The sequence below is a fragment of the Monodelphis domestica genome, chromosome 3 (assembly GCF_027887165.1).
Source record: "Monodelphis domestica isolate mMonDom1 chromosome 3, mMonDom1.pri, whole genome shotgun sequence".
NCBI lineage: Eukaryota > Metazoa > Chordata > Mammalia > Didelphimorphia > Didelphidae > Monodelphis > Monodelphis domestica.
This window is the reverse complement of record NC_077229.1, coordinates 20,235,789-20,252,596: the sequence shown is the minus strand read 5'-3', so window position 1 is coordinate 20,252,596 and position 16,808 is coordinate 20,235,789. Positions and strand designations below refer to the sequence as shown.

Below are 16,808 nucleotides of genomic sequence, written 5' to 3'. Positions count from 1 at the left end.
TACCCTTCAATTGTTTGGTCATTTCAGTCACGTCTGACTCTTCGTGATCCTCTTTGGGGTTTTCTTGGCAGAGAGCCTGGAATGGTTTGCTATTTTCTTCTCCAGCTCATTTTATAGACGAGGAAACTGAGGCCAACAGGATTAAGTGACTTGTCCAGGGTCACAAAACTATTAAGTGTCTGATACCAGATTTGAACCTAGGTCCTCCTGACTCTATTCACTCCACCACCTAGCTGTCCATGGTTCTAACTGGACTCCCTCTAACAAGTCCTTCCTAGTCTCCCTGGTTCTATTTCCTCTCAATCTTCCACCAAGCAGCCAAATTCCTTTCCTGTGGCGTCTTTGCCTCTGTTCCTCCCCTGCTCACAAGCTGCTATAGCTCCTCCTGGCTCTGAGATACAACACAAGTTCTACCTGACCTTCAAGCCCTTTCACTGTCTGGTGTCCCACCTTCTCTCGGTGCTCCCTTTCTTCTCTTCTCTATTCCATCCTTGCTAGACTTCCAGCTGCCTTTCAATTCCTGCCCTCTCTTACCTCTTTGTACCAGAGATTAGAGCATTAGACTTAAGTTGGGAAGACCTGGATTCAAATCCCACCTCTGACACCCAATATCTAGGTGACTCTGGGTAAATTGCTTGTCTTTTCAGAGCTTCAATTTCTTCAACTGTAAAACTGTCCTTCCTTGAGCCTCAGTTTGCTCATGTGTAAAATTGAGATGAATCCACCTGCTATATCTTAGCCCACAGACCTTTTGTGCAATTCCACTGGGACAATGGACACAAATTTAAATGGCTGTGGGAGCCATGGAGTGTTGTAGAAAGGTCCCAGGTCCAGGAAGCAGGACAACTGGAAGACGGTATAGGGAAAGAGGGCCAGGCTGTGAGGCAGGGTCATATCCTGCCTCAGACACATCAGCTGTCAGATCTTGGAGACGTTCCTTAGCTTCTTTGAACCTCAATTTCTTCTTAAAAATGGGGACAAGATCAGCGCCAGCTTCCCAGGTTTGTTGCAAGGTTCAGCTGCAGTGATCCATATGGAACACTAGACTGACATCAGCTGATAGATTCATTATAATAGATTCTTCTTCCTGTGCCTTGGTTTCCCTGTCTGAAATGGGTCTGAGTCAGTACAACCAAGTTTCTCTTAGATATAACATTCTATGACTTGGAAGTAGTGTGGGTCATATTAGGAGCACTGAATGTGGAGTCAAAGGACCTTGATTCAAATCCTGCCACTTACTCATGTTTCCTTGGCACCTCACTTCTCCTTTGTGCCCTCAGGTTTCTAATCTATAAAGCAGAAGGGTTGGGCCAAAGATTCTCTGAGGCTCCTTCTGGCTCTAAATCTATGACCCCAAGATATCATTTCAACTTTAAATAAGTCATTTCCCTTCTGTGGGCCTCCTTTGTATAACGAGAGGGCTGGCTCGCCAGCCCCTGAGGTCCCTTCCTGCTCTAAATACAGTTTTGTGACTTCTTGACCAAGGATAGTTGGAAGAAACCATCTATCACTTCCTCTCACTTCCTCCCTCTCCAGCCCCTTTTGGAATGGGTACCAAGGGAAGTCACAGGGCCCTTCTTCCCTGCAGAACCTGGGGAAAGCAACATTTCCCAAATGGCTCTGCTTGTGAGCCCTGGGGTGAGAGCTCAGGAAAGGAAGATGGAAAGTGTGAAATCAGGGAGGGGCCCAGAAAGAACACGTCCACAGCATCTTCACACACAGAGTACTTTATTGGTCTACAGCCCTGGTGGCAGGCGTCCTCAGCCCCATCCCCAGGGCTCAAGGTTCTTCCCTTCTCTGCCCTCCTCCTCTCTTCTCCCACCCCCTTCCCTCTCACACTTGCCTTACTTTATTGTCAAAATCCTGCCAAACATTAATCTTCCTTCTACTGCTTTACTTATGCAGCTAACGCTTACTATTTGTTTATAGAGAAGGGGGCTTTGGAACCTTAAGAAGGTCTTCCCCTCTTCTGGCCTCAGTTTTCTCTTCTGTAAAATAAGGGAGTTGTACTGGCTGCACCTCCAAATCTATTTTCAAAGGACTCTTCCTAGCTCTGACATTCCATGTCCTACCCACTTCCCCTAGTTCTAGTCTAAAATTTCAACCAGCTTTAATGGTCTATGAATCTGATGTTTTCTACAGAGTCCCATGCCAAGGGTAGAGGTGGGGACTGGCATGGAAAGGGTTGGGATGGTGGGATAATTAAGGTTGAGCTATTCAGAAATCTCTTTTCCCATTGCTCTAAAAACAATTCTCAATATTATTTCATCAGTTTAATTTGTGCTAGGCTAGGGTGCTAAGCTTTGTTTCTATGTCTTTTGGGAAAGGCTTAGGCATCTTGGGGAAGGTCTGTCTCATCCTAGGCCCTTCCAGCATATTTTCCGTTGGGCTCTTATGACCATTCGCCTTCATCACAAACTAACTCTCTCCTCCACCCCATCCCCTCTCCTACAGAAAGCTCAGGGAAGAGGAGACAGTATCCTAAGGATAGGGGAAGCCATTTAAATCTAAGCAATTTAGATATAGAGATAGCAGATAGTGTTAATAACTTATAGAGATACTAGATACAATATAGATAGCCCATAGAGATAACCAACAGTTTGGGCTTAATGATGATTGATATACTAGACAGTACACAATTCATCTAGGGAAGCATCCCACAGGATGTAGTTAACCAACCAAGCTGCCAAGTTAGGCTAACCTAACAAAGGTAACTAACAGTATTGTTAACCCCCTAAAGAGAACTGAGAAAACTGATTGAGGGGACTTGATCAAGGGGAAATTCCAGAGGGGATTTGACCAAGGAAAATTGGCAGAGGAGAACTGACCAAAGGAAATGAGTGGAGGGAAACTGATAGAAGGGAACTGGCAGAGGGGAATTGACTAAAGGAAATTGTCAAAGGGTAATTGACAGAAGGGAATTGACTAAGGGAAACTGGCAAAGGGGAATTGACAAGGGAATTAATCAAGGGAAATTAACCAAGGGGAATTGACTGAGGGGAACTGACCTTGTCAGTTCACTTACCAGAATCCACCTCACCCCCTAAACTGAATATAATTAACACTAGAACTGCCCAAAAACTCATGATTAGTCAATAAAACTAATTGATAGACTCCAGAAAAGAAACTGATTCTATGTCCAGAACTAAATCAAAGTGTATAAGTTACCCTATAGACCCAGGGGAGAAAGTCTATAGAGATAATTGACAAGAGTATATAGTGAACCACCCAATGTGTCATTAGCTTTTGGAGATAACCAGGAGAGTCTACAGGGGAAACTGACAGCATAGTTTACTAATGGACCCCCCCTCCATAACAGAGTATAGAAAACTCACAGGGCTATCCAATGGACCTACATGGTTAGTGACTACAACCAAAAGAGGTAATTGAGAGTAGAATTAATTGACAGGTACCTCCCCCCACAACAGAATATAGTTAATTTATAGAGGTGAATAATAGGGTGTAGTGAATATGGGGACACTGTGAGTCATTTATTCCTCACCACTCACTTCCCCTGCTTTGACTGACCCTCTTTTGCCCCCCAATCTTTTATGGTGTGATGGCTAGACGGGTGTGTACTCCTTGTCATATTTCTGCATTCCCTCATCTGGGAGCAGCACCTCCACAGTGAAGCTGACCTTCTTGGTGTGGACAAAGCTGTAGGTATTGTCAAACCTCAGGACATCTGTGGGGATAGACAGAGAGACAGATGGGTGGGCAAAGGCAGTTACATTCTCCTGAGCATAGAGTTGGGTTTTCCTCCTGACTTTGTTTATTGGTCTCAGTTGGGCCAATTTCCTCCTACTTCTGTTCTCTTCTCCTTGGGAATTGCCCTCCTTCTTCCCGAGTCTGTTATTTAACACTGATTCCCACCTGGCAGCTGAACCAATGGGGAGAGGCCACAGTGCCTGATCCCAGGTCATTGTCTTGGCACTTGGCTGCCTGTGTGGAGGTGTCAATACCCACAAAAAAGATATAGTGAGTAGGGCTTTTAGTTGGTCCTTCTTATGTCACTTATTAGTTTTCTGACTGCAGGCAAGTTCCAGAGAGGGGAAGATAGAGACAGAGAGGAGACAGAGAGGGGGAGCAAGAGAGAGAGAGACAGACAGACAGACAGACAGACAGAGAGATCTTGAGAAGGTGGAGGAAGGAGGTAGAAAAACAGACTTACAGACACCAGGCTCAGTGCAGGTGAGGCTGCCATCCTCAGGGACCATGTGTGCATTGTATCTCTGGCTGGTAACCACCTCTGTCATCTCCCCAGCTCTCTGTCGTTCCCCCATCTTTGTCTTTAGGAATACTCCAAAGCCCACATCTGCCCCATCAGACATGAACTGCCACCTGTTAAGGAAACCAAGAGCCAAGTTATGCTCTGCCCAAATCTGTGGATGTGTGCCAGGAGCCTTGGGCTGAAGGAGGCGGTCCCCTTACCTGAGGACACAACCAGGGAAGAGGATCTCGTACTCCACCTGATGGGAAGAGCCCCTGCTGATTTGGACTGAGTGTTCATATTGGGTCTTTACTTGGTCCCGCACGTACATGGATTTGGGAACTTCGCCTCCATAGTTGATCTGGAAGCAGAGTCTAGGGTGAGCAAGGACATTGGGGTCACTCTCCTCCATTCTTCCCTCCCTTCTCTGTTTGGCCCAGAGAATACCTTGGTCACACACTTGGGGTTCCCATCAGGGTCTGTCCGTGATCCCCCAAATTGTACGGGCAGCTCCTCAGGGCTGATGAGTTTCAGCAAACCTTCTTTCCAGTTGGCTGTGGCGGGGAGGAGGAGAGGAACAGTGGGGTTATCAGGAGCGAGGGAGAAGCTGTTCACACTTTGAGGGCTGCTCTCTGTTAGCTTTGCAGGTCAACCCTCTGTTGAGTTGGGCTGTTCTCTGGTTTGATTGCTCCTTAGGCTAACTGCCCCCCTGTCAGCTGGAAAGGTCACCACCCACAGGTAGTTTTCTATACTCTGCACTATATCTGTCACTCACTCCTCCATGGCAGCACTTACCAGAGAAGGATCAGGCTGTCTGCAGAAGTTGTCATCACTATGGCATTTCTATGGCATTTCCCTCCTAGCAATTTATGTAATGGTTGAAGGAAGAAACTGAGGCATGGAGGATTCTGTGATATGTTTACAAGCAGATGCCACAGCCAGGAGCAGCCACGTTATTCCCTCACATTTTTTTAATCATCCGTCAATGAGTGGCTTGATCACTTAGCAGCTGTGTGATCAACTGCACATTACTTAGCCTCTTTGGAATGAGAGACTCTCTGAGGTCTGGATCCTGAGATTCTGTGAATATTTTCTCCTCTTCCCCTTCATCCTTAGCCCAGTTTGTTTTTGGAAGCAGTAGGAGGGTGTTTGAGCCCAGATACATTGTGTAGCTGCCTAGCAACCATATTAAACCAGGTCAGGCTACTAGAGGAGAGGGCAGAAGAGATGCAGACAGTTACAATAGGGCAGAGACAGACAGAAGGAAAGAAGACTTGACCATCTCTCTAAGTTCACTGTTTTGTTGCTATTATTCAGTTGTTTTCAGTCAAGTCTGATTCTTCCTGATTCCATTTGGGTTTTGTTGTTTGTTTTTTTTTTGGCAAAGAGCCTGGAGTGGTTTGCCATTTCCTTCTCCAGCTCATTGTAAAGTTGAAGAAATGGAGGCAAACAGAATGAAGTGATTTGCCCAGGGTCACATAGCTGGTAAGTATCTGAGGTCATATTTGAACCCATGAAGGCGAGTCTTCCTGATTCCATGCCCAGTGCCCTGTGCCAGGTGGCACCACCTAACTGCCCCAGGTTCACTGTACTTTGTCCATTAGGCTTAAAGGATTAACTTTATCCTTTTTCAAATTATTAACTACACTCTATCAAGTGGCTTTGTGACTACTCTGGCCACTAAAGTGAAATTAGAATAGAGATATAGGAGGTTCCAAAAATCACCTTCGTAAAAACAGGATGGGAGAGGAATGGCAAGAAAAACGTCTGGAGGTGTCTGTGGACCACAAAGCTCCCTATGAGTTACTCATGCAGTAGAGCAGCACAAAAGCTAATGACATCTTGGGCTACACGAAGAGAGGTTCAGGATCTAGGACTAGCAAAGGGATGGTGTTTCTGGGCACAACCAACTTGGAGGGCTGGATTCGATTCCAGGTGCCAAAATTCAAAGGATCCAAAGGAGGACAATCAGGAAGGGGAAGGGCCTTGTGTCCATGGCATATGAGGATGGGTTGAAGAAACTGGCAATGCTTGGCTTGGACAAGAGGTAACTTCAGGTCTGTGAAGGGTTGTCATGTGATGGAGGGATGAACCTGGTTCTGCTTGGTCCCAGAAGATAGAATGAAGAGCCATGGGCGGAAGTTGCCCTGGGGAAATTTAGGCCTGATGTCAAGACAAATTTCATAACAAGAAGAGCTATCCAGGGTTGGCCCCTGGATGATGGCTTCCTTGGGTTATAGTCTCTTCACTAGGCATCTTCAAACAAATGCTGGAACACCACTGGAAGGGATTCTTCTCTCTGGATGGTTTGGACTCAATGACTTCTGGGGTACCTCGACATTCTGGGATTCTAGGATGCTGGATCAGCCACCTCTTTGGCTTCAGGATGCTTTGCTGTGCTTCTCTGCAGGATCCCACCACCCAGCAAGTTGGGTGACTCCATCACACTCTGTTGCCTCTCTCTTTGGTGTCACTACATGTTGTAGGGTATCGTCACAGGTTGACTGCACCCGATCAGATGGAGGGCATTCAGCATCTCCAACTTGATTTGTGGCTTCCAACGGCCCTGGGATGGTGGAGACTTGCTCCTCAGGTTGCCCAAAACTTGGAGGATAAGTTAGTCCAGTTCTTGGGCAGGCCTATTGTTCCAGGACTTGGAGGAGGAAGAGGAGAAGGAAGAGAATAAGAAGGAGGAAGAACAAGGGGAGGAGAAGGAGGACAATAATAAGGAGGAAGAACAAGAGGAAGAGAAGGAGAAGGAGGAGAATGAAGAGGCGGAAGAATGAAGAGAAGAACAAGGAAGAGGAGGAAGAGAAAAATGAGGAGGAGATTGAGGAGGAAGAAAAAGAGAAGGAGGAAGAGGAAGAAGAAGACGGGGAGAAGGAGGATCCAAACTAGTGGAAGGCAGTTACTCACTTCCCAGTACAACAATCTTTCTGCGAGTATCTTCACTCAGAAAGGGTTTCATGAGATTGTAGCCCACAGGGAACAGTTTGGTAGCTGGAAAGAGAAATGTGGAGAGACTAGGTGAGAAGTTCTGCAATTACAGCCTGGAAAAAAAGCTACTCTATTCTGGAGAGGCAATAGCAAGCCTGGATATCACTAATCAATCAATAGTAATTAAAAGCCAATTGTGCACAGAGTCCTGGGTGAAATGTAAAGTTTGCATAAGACACTATCCCTGCACTCATGGAAATGATAGTTTGGTAGAGGAATAATAGTCTTTACAAAGACCAATCCTAAGCTAGGTGTTGTGGGGATTGGAGGGAAAATGGCACAGTGTTTGTCCTCCAGGAGCTGACAGTCTGGTTTTGTGAGATAGAACTAATATATGGAAAACAGTAGGAGAAAGATACAGGATAGTGCTAAAGAGAGGAGTACTGATCCTTCAGCAGACTAACTTGGTGTAGCAAGCACTGGATTTGGAGTCAGAAAAGCATGGATTCATATATCACCTCTGACACCTGCTAGCTGTGCAATCCTGGGCAAGTCACTTAAATCACTGCCTGTCTCAGTTTCCTCATATGTAAAATATTAATAGCACCTGATTATATCTTAGAGTTATTGTGAGGATAAAATGAAATAATATTTGAAAAGCTCTTTGCAAACTTTTAAGCATTAATTAAATGCTATTTCTACTATGATGATGATGATGCCATACTAGTCTTCTTCATGTATCCTACACTCCAGCCAAACTGGACTCCTCTTGTTGCTGTGGTTCTGGTCCCGATCTCTGCTACCCTGGACCTTTGTCCAGTCCATTCTATAAGGAACTCTTCCCATATCTCCATCTGTTGATATACTTCCCTTCTTTTAAGGCCTAATTCAGGTACCATCTCCTCCATGAAGCCCTCCCTAAGGCACCAGGGTGACCTTTCCTTTCTCTAATACCTCACAACCCCCAAGGCTTTTCCTGGTCCCTCCAGTTCCTGGTCCCTCCCCTACTGGAATTACCTTGTTTGCATTTTGTACCTGTTCTTAGGTATGGATGTTTCCCTCAAGAAACTGCAAATCCCGCAAAGGCAGAAACCATTCATCTTTGTCAGTTTCCCCAATGCCTCACACAATATCTGGCACAGAGTGGGTGCTTTATTGAAATGGATTACAGAATAACAGAATCTGAGAATTGGAAGGGTTCATTTTGGGGAATTCTCCCAGGCTTACCTTTTATAATGAGCATGAACTTAAGCCTCTCGGGGTAGTTTTCTTCCAGAAGACTGAAAAACTGTGGAGTCAAGGTAGGTGTCCAGTTAGAGCCCGTAGAGGTCTCTTCCCTGGGTTCCTATTCCCATTTTGCCCCCTTTACTCCATCCCTCCCAGCCCAGAAGTTCCAGGGAGCCAGGATTGGGCCATCTTGGGGGGCAAGTCCTTCCATCTTCTGGGGGCTTCTCTGTCCTCATAACCACCCTCTCTGGATACAAGCCAAGGGGACCCCTCTTTCAAAACCCTCTCCATCCTGGGCTGCATGGATGAAAGCTCTCAGCTTTGAGAGACACAGGCAAGGAAAGGAATGCTAGATTTAGAAGCAGAGGACCCGAATTCAAATTCTGCTCCTGCTGTGCTAATAGCTAACAATTATATAGCACCTACTATGTGCCAGGCACTGTGCTAAGCACTTTACAAGTATTATCTCATTGGATCATCCCAACAACCCTGGGATGTTGGTGCTGTTGTTATCATTCCCATTTTATAGATGAGGAAACTGAGGTAGATAGCAATTAAATAATTTGCCCAGGGTCACATAGCTGGTAAGTATCTGAGGCAAGATTTTAACTCGGGTCTTTCCAACTCTGGATCTAAGGTTCTGTAACTATGGCACCTCCTTTAAGCTGCCTTACATAGCAAATTTCCCATCACAACCTGTGACCGAGTATGTGTTGTATGGGAAAAAAAATCTTCTTACAGATATTATACCATGGTGAAAGGGAGGAGAGGCACAAATGGGCCACTCGAGAGCAACTGTCACTCTCCAAGTCTCCCCTCCCCCCTCCAACTGCCTTCATTGTGGATCAATGCTCACTCCAACATTCCAAGCCCTTTCTGTGCAATTTTCCCCACAGTGTGCTGAGGGTTGGGGTGGGTTAGTGAAATGATAATTAGACGCTAGGGATGACTTTTGCCAGTTCTTCCTGACTCCAAGGCCGATTTTCCATGCATGGGGACACTTTCAGTCTCATTTTAGGGAGGAGGATAAGGATTGGTCCTGTGATTTCACTGGAAGACAAGTCAGCACCATGATGGAATGGATAGAGCACTGGGCTGGGACTCCAGAGGTCCTTGGTTCAGGTCTCACCTCAGATACGGTGTGACTGTGGGCAACTCAATAAACCTCAGTGTGCCTCAGTTTCTTCAAATGCAAATAAGGGTAGATTTGTACTCCAAGACCTCTTAGATGCTTTTCAATTCTAAATCTGATCCCAGGTCAGACTCCCTCCATAGCTGAACATCTTGGAAAATTGTTTGGCACACGGACAAGTGAAATGATTTGTTCAGGGTCTTGCTGCCAGGTGGATCAGGAGCCCACGTCTCCTTGGCTCAGAGGATATCCCTCGACCCATTCTCTGAATCCCATTTTATAGATAGGAACACCAGAACTTGGAGAGGTGAAGCAAATTCTTCAAAGTCACACAGGGAGGAGGTGTCAGAGATGGGATTTGAACCCAGGCTCTTGCTTCAAGTGCGGCTTTCCGACCTAACCCAGCTAGCTCTCCCTTAGATCAAACTCTGTTTTCTGCAGGATGTAGATCCCAAGAAGGGACCCCATAGTGGATGGGTCCTGCTGGTGACTCAGTGAGACCCCTTGAGCCACCTGGGCCATCCCACTTACCTCCTGGTAGGTCTCCACCAAAGGCTTCCAGAAGTGCTTGAGCCCCAGCCCCTCACAGTCAAAGATCATCACGATGGTCTCAATCTTCTTCCCAAGCTACAGGGAGAGAAGGGGGGAACCGTTGGGAGGGCCCTTAGAACATGGAATGTCGGGGCCTGGAGGAATTCTAGAATCCATTTTTTGTCCAATTCCCCTCATTTTGTGGATAAAGAAATAAGTGTGTGTGTGTGAAGAGACAGAGAGAGAGACAGGGACAGAGACAGAGAAAGAGAGAGAGACAGGGACAGAGACAGAGACAGACAGAGAGACAGGGACAGAGACAGAGACAGACAGAGAGAGACAGGAACAGAGACAGACAGAGAGAGAGACAGAGACAGGAACAGAGACAGAGAGAGAGACAGAGACAGAGAGAGAGACAGGAACAGAGACAGAGACAGAGAGAGAGACAGGAACAGAGACAGAGAAAGAGAGAGAGACAGAGACAGGGACAGAGACAGAGAGAGAGAGAGAGACAGGGACAGAGACAGAGACAGAGACAGAGAGAGAGAGAGACAGGAAAAGAGACAGAGACAGACAGAGAGAGAGACAGAGACAGAGACAGACAGAGAGAGAGACAGGAACAGAGACAGAGAAAGAGAGAGAGACAGAGACAGAGACAGAGACTGAGGAAGGTCTTTGCTGCTGCTTGAGGGTTACACAGACCCCGACTTGAAGGGCTGAGCCCATGACACAGGTCTTCCTAGCCCTCCTCCAGGGCTCTAGCCACTGGGAGCCCCTGCCTCAGCCGTCACACCTGGGACCAGGCAGCTGAGCTCTCCCATTCTCTTTCCCACTCCCAGGTCCCGCCCTCACCTTTTCTGTCTGCAGGTCACATTCACGCATGATGCGCTCGCAGTCCCGCATCTTGGCCTTGAGGAAGTCCTGCTTGGTCACAGAGAAGAGGATCCCCTTGGGGTCAAGGGGGCCAACGATGTCATACCAAATGGGGCAGCCGTCTCGGTCGTAGCCACAGAGGCCTCCCGGCATGTACTGCTGGATCACCTGGGCAGAGACAGACACAGGGCAGGGCAGGAGCCCCAGATCAGATGTGATGCACCTGAGTTCTGACCTCGGCTTTGCTGTGTGACCCTGACCAAACCACGTCCCCTCTCTGGGCTTTAATTTTCCCTTCTGTAAACTGAGGGACTGGGAATTGATCTCCAAGGTCCCTTCTGACTCCAAATCTATGAGGCTTCTCTTGGCCTCAGTTTCCTCCTCTGTAAAATGGCTTCAATGACCTCTTAATGTCCTTCCTGACTGTGCAGAGCAGACCCTGGCATGTTGCGTGGATTGGGCATCAGGGGGTGCTTTGATGGCTGTGTTATTCTTCACGTGGGCATTCTCCCTAAGGATATAGGGTGCACCATTCAGTCACACACACAGCTCCCCTGTCTCTAGTCCTCTATAGGGCCCAGAAGGGTTACCTAGCTAGTGCCAGCATCACCATCCCTGTTCCATAGATGAAGAGATAGGCTTCGAGAGAAGGAGAATCTTGCCTATGGGAATGGTGCTAAAATTCGAATCCAAGACTACTGTCTGTGAGGCCATCATGCTTTTGACTTCATTATTCTTTTTTCCAATATAGCCTCCAAGTGTTTGCCTAACAAATATTTTTTAATTGGAAAATTTTATTTTATTAATTAATTAAGAATATTTCCCATGGTTCCATGATTTATGCTCTTTCCTTCCCCTCCTCCCCCATTCTCCCCCCCCCCCAGCCAACACGCAATTCCACTGGGTTTTACAGGTGTCATTGATCAAGATCTATTTCTATATTATTGATAATTGCACTACAGTGATTGCTTAGTTTACATCCCCAATCATATCCCCATTAACCCATGTTATCAAGCAGTTGTTTTTCTTCTGTGTTTCCGTTCCCACGGTTCTTTCTCTGGATGTGAATAGCTTCTTTCTCATAAGTCCCTCAGAATTGTCCTGGATCATTGCCTAACATTGTTGAGTGACCAGGTGAGGGCATGAATCAATCCTGCCCTCTCCTTCCCTTCCCCAGGCACTCTGGGATTTGAGGGCTGCTAGGGTAGTATCGCTTGAGCCTCACCTCAGGGGGTTTCCAGTCAAGGATGTGATCGATGTCCATGTTCTTCCGGAATTCCATATACTACACAGAGACAACAGGCAGTGTTGATGAGGCTGGGCCAGGCTTAGAGAAGATCCCAAGAACCAGGAGAAGTGGCGAGCTCAGTTTAGAACTGGCCAAGGGCCCATTGGTGGAGGGGGAGACTCACCTTGCGCACCATGGCTTCTGACTTCTGCAAGTCAAAGTTCCGAGCTAGAGGAGACATACAAAGACAAGCACGTTTATGGAAAGAATGGTCTTCATAGGAGGTGACACACAGTGGGGTGCAGTGGGTAGAAAGCCAGCCCCAGGCTGGGAGACCCGAGTTCAAGTCCAACCTCTGAGGGCTCTCAGATAAGCCTTTAAGACTACAAGGTGCAGAGAAGGGCCTGATAAAGGAAATATCTTCACCAGGAGATTCCCTATGCTAATGAAATCCTGGGTCCCCCATTCCCACGTCCCTGTCCTAAAAGACAGCAACATCATGGTACATCTCACAGTTTACACAGCATTTGGGCCATTATAGTTTAGGTTTTGAGACCATTTAAGGGTGTGAAATCCCTTTCCTCACAACTCTGAAATGGGAGGGCAAGAAGCTTATTCCTCGTTTACAGTTTCAGAGAAGTGCAATGACTTGCCCAGAGTCACACAGTTGGGATTTGAATCCAGGTGTTTCTTGACTCCAGTTCCAGCACTGGAATTTCTGCTACTCTAAACTGTTCCTCGACATGATTTATATAGATTTGTTCTTCACCAGCCACCTTGTGAATGAGCTTGCTGCTAGAAGTCTTGCCGCTACAGGGTGCCATAGTACACACAGCGCTGGGCTTGGAATGAGGAAGCTTCATCTTTCAGAGTTCAAATCTGGCCTCAGACACTTCCTACTTGGGTGATCCTGGGCAAGTCACTTCACCCTGTTGGCCTCAGTTTCCTCATCTGTAAAGTGAGCCAGAGAAGGAAACGGCCAGCCACTCCAGTATCTCTGCCAAGAAAACCCCAAATGGGGTCACAAAGAGTCAGACATGACTTTTATGACTAGATAACAAGAGTTCTTGCCCCCATTTTACAGGTGCTGAAATTGAGATTCATAGGACTGAGAAGTAGAAGGGCATTTTAGCAAAGGTGGCCCTAGAGTCCTAGATCTGGTACTGGAAGGACTCTCACAGGCCTTCTAGACCTAATTCTCTTATATTTTATACACGAAGAAACATGAAGTTCAGGGAGATTGTGACTTGTCCAAGGTCTCCTTGGATGAACATGTCCCTTCTGGGATTCAAACCCAAGTCTCCAGGTCCAGATACAGGAAGAGTGATTTGCCCATGGTCTGACAGCTTAGTAAAGGCTTGAACCAGAACTAGAACTCAGATCCTCGTACTCTGGGTCAAAGGCTTCTTTCCAGGTCACCCTGATGAAAGGGGGACCATCGTCTCTCCCCCATTCCCTAGATGTTTGTGTGAAGGGGATGGGGACCTAGAGCGTGGATGCCTTTCTTCATGCCTTGTCCCGAGAACTCTATGGAAAGAGGGAGAACACCGAAGTCCTAGAGGCAAAGCACACAATGAAAGAGTTCCGCCTAGATCAGAGGCAAGTCACTTCCTCTCTAGGGGTCTCCATTTCTCCTTCCATCTCTAAAAAGAGAGCGCGGGGTGTGATGGTCTCCGAGGTCTACGGACATGTCCGGAGTGATTAGAGAAGGACCATCATCGTTTATAATGACTGCAGCCCCCCCATCCCCCCGGCCTCTCTGCCTCCACCCCTTTCTTCGTCCTCCCCACCCACATGAGTGCCATCCTTTTCATCAGTAAGATGACTCCGAGAAGGGCGAGACGCGGGAGCTCCGGGGTGCCAACGTCACACCGCAGCACCCTCTGGTGGACGTTTCCTGCTCCTGCTCCTCCCTTAACTTTCCTCCTCACCTCGGAGCCAGCGAAGGCAAAAATAGTCGTCAGGGTTGGGCACGTTGGGCAGTATGTCCTGGATGTTGTCCCGGAACTGTGGAGAGAGAGAGCTGCGTCAGGCCGTTTTCCCACTGAGCCTGGCCACCCCTGGCTCTGGTTACGTCGAGTCCTGAGGCGTGGGAGCCCGCAGTCGGTGGCTGTCTCGTCCCCCCTAGCCAATGGCACGTCCATGGGCTGGAAGGCGTGCAGAGTCCCATAAGCTGGTCTCTGCGGGCTGAGGGCGTCTGGTGCTCCAGGGACGTGACAGTCGCGAGAGCCGGGCTTGGGGCTCTGCGTCTTTCTGGCTGAGTCTCTGAGCTGGCTTTTGGGCTGCAGCCCGCAAAGGCAGAAGCTGAGGGGTCTTGAGAAGTGCCAGGATAAGCCCTGGGAGGAGACAGGTTTGAAGTCTCTGTCTGCTGGTGGAAGGCATTACCGTCTCCCCTCACCCGTGCCCTGACCCCCAGCCAATTTGTGTTTTCTTTCTTACTTTCCTCCCTCCCCCCTCCTTCTTCTTTTCTTTTTCTTTCTTTTGATTTTTCCTTCCTTCCTTCCCTCTCTCTCCTCTCTCTTTCTCTTTTCTTTCTTTCTTTCTCTTCCTTGCTTTCTTCTTTCTTTTGCTTTTTCTTTCTTATTTCCTTCTTTCTTGCCTGCTCTTTCTCTCTCTCTCTTCCTTGCTCTTTCTTCTTCTTTCTTTATTTCTCTCTTTATTCCTCTCTTTTCTTTCTTTTTCCTTCTTTATTTTTTCTCTCCCTCTTCCTCACTCTGTCTTCTTTCTCTTCTTTCCTTTCTTTCTCTATTTTCTTCTTTCTTTCTCCTTCCTTCCTTCCTTCCTTCCTTCCTTCCTGGCTGAGGTCAAATTTGAACCCAGGACCTCCCATCTCTAGGCCTGGCTCTCCATCCACTGAACTACACAGCTGCCCCAAGGAGGGCATATTCAATGATGTTATTGCAGTTACAATGATCAGAGCCAATGATAATATTTCAGGGAGAACAAAAAGATTTCGGGTACGATTCATAAAGAAAAAATGTCCCAAATCTGATTTTGTCCTTACCTCGTTTTTGTTTTATTTCAATTTTTTTGTTAGCTGTTATAATGTTGCTAATTATTATTACTCAAATATGATTTGTGAATAAGTAAATATGCATATATGAGGGTCCCTGCTCAAAAAAAGGGCTATCCAAAAGGAGTGTTGGACATCAGGAAGGCATAGAATTGAAGCCTGCCTCTGACACTTCCTAAGTAAGTTATTTGGGGGGAGCTTGATGGGTCAGTAGATAAAATGCCAGGCCTGGAGTTAGGGAAACTTGAGTTCAAATCTTGCCTCTCTGAAAGAGGATGAAAGCCGTTGGAGGCAGGGGTTGCCAGGGTAAAGGGAGGCAGTCAGGCTAGACGGGAGGCTCTTCTTCCTGCAAGGAAGCCTTCCCCAACCTCTCTTAATGCTGGTGCCTCCCCTGGGTGTGCTGCCTAGAGCTCGTCCACCAGACCGGGAGCTCCTCGAGGGCAGGGCCTGCCTTTTGCCTCTCTCTGTCACTTCGCCATCTGCCAGACTAGCCAGAACGTAGTTAGTGCTTAGTAAACAGACTGACTGACTGATTGACCATGGACAGACCTCTTTACAGTCATGTTGGTGGCCTGCTTTCACCAATGAGAGCCATTTGCAATTTCTGTCATAGGCCAGTGACAGCGAAGGTGTCATTGGTCCCCCTCTATGAAACTGATCTTGGGATCCCTTGGGGGTTAGCAAATCGTGTTGAGAATCCCTTCAGGAGGTGATCTTTGTGGCGAAGGAGGAATTATTAGCCCCATTTTATAGATGAGAAAATAGAGGTCTTAGTGGGGAAATGACCTGTCTAAGGCTACAGAGCTTTAGTAACTCTTCACAGGCCTGGAGGACTCTCCTGGCCCCTGACCCCCCGTTGTGTGAGCTGGGGTCTCCTGTCACCCTTCTCAGGGGGCTGTTTTAGGGCAGTGAGCAGGGCCCCTGCGTGGGGAGAAGGGTCTCTCTCACCTTGGCCAGAGCCTCTGCCTGTTTGGGGCTCAGATCCCCAACTCGCCCACTCATGGTGTCGATCGGCCTCTCTTTTCTCCTATGCCTTCCAGGAGGATCCCGGTGCCCGACTTGGGCCAAGCAAGGGCAGCTGTGCTTTTTGCCAGGCACTTCTGGGCCAGCCTCCAAGCCCGGCCCCCTCCTTGGCCCAGAGCCTCCGGTGCATCTTACATAATTGAGATTAAGTGAGGCTCATCCTCCCTCTCCCCCGAGACTCTCTACCACTCCCCTTCGGCCCGGCCGTCAAACAACCCAGAGGCAGGAAGACCCAGTCCAAGGCTGGACCCCAGCTGGACCGTGCCAGGCTGAGGATGCTCATCTCCAGGATGGAATGTGGCTTTGGGAAAAGGGAAACTGGGTCTGACATAGGGGCGTTGGGACCATTTAGATTCAGGGTTGGAGTGAAATTAGATACTGTACCATTGAACAAAAGGAGATTTACTGAACAATACCATGGAAAAGATACACGTTGGGCGCCGAGGCTGGCTCTAAAGTGGCCTGGCCAGTTTTTTTTTGGGAAATAACCTTGCCTAGGTGGCAGGGATCTTTGTAACTGTCCTTCTTGCCTCTCACACCTGGCCATCAGGACACCTGGGGTCAAGGCCCAGCCCTGTCCCAACTCGCTCAGGCTCGCCTTGGACAAGTTCCTTCCTGTCCCTGGACCTTGGCT

The 16,808-nt window shown here is 47.8% G+C and overlaps 1 protein-coding gene across 1 annotated transcript; it reads right to left on the bottom strand.

Annotated features, from left to right (window-relative positions):
- Nucleotides 1-1,711: 1,711 nt before the first annotated feature.
- On the bottom strand, nucleotides 1,712-16,218 carry LOC100018947 (SEC14-like protein 3). Its single transcript, XM_001365371.3, has 12 exons — nucleotides 16,100-16,218; nucleotides 14,070-14,145; nucleotides 12,323-12,366; nucleotides 12,136-12,195; nucleotides 10,890-11,078; nucleotides 10,038-10,133; nucleotides 8,375-8,435; nucleotides 7,127-7,210; nucleotides 4,658-4,764; nucleotides 4,432-4,571; nucleotides 4,172-4,341; nucleotides 1,712-3,685 (listed from the first exon to the last, which is right to left on the bottom strand). Exons 1-12 carry the CDS (start codon nucleotides 16,151-16,153, stop codon nucleotides 3,564-3,566), a joined length of 1,203 nt encoding a protein of 400 aa, XP_001365408.1. The 5' UTR covers nucleotides 16,154-16,218; the 3' UTR covers nucleotides 1,712-3,563.
- Nucleotides 16,219-16,808: the final 590 nt, after the last annotated feature.

Coding starts and splice junctions, on each gene's coding strand:
- LOC100018947 (XM_001365371.3), bottom strand. CDS start 16,153: ATGAGTGGGCGAGTTGGGGATCTGAGCCCCAAACAGGCAGAGGCTCTG. Junction 12,367..14,069: donor TTGCCTTCGCTGGCTCCGAG/GTGAGGAGGAAA, acceptor TGTCTCCTCTAG/CTCGGAACTTTGACTTGCAG. Junction 7,211..8,374: donor GTTCATGCTCATTATAAAAG/GTAAGCCTGGGA, acceptor TTCTCTTTCCAG/CTACCAAACTGTTCCCTGTG.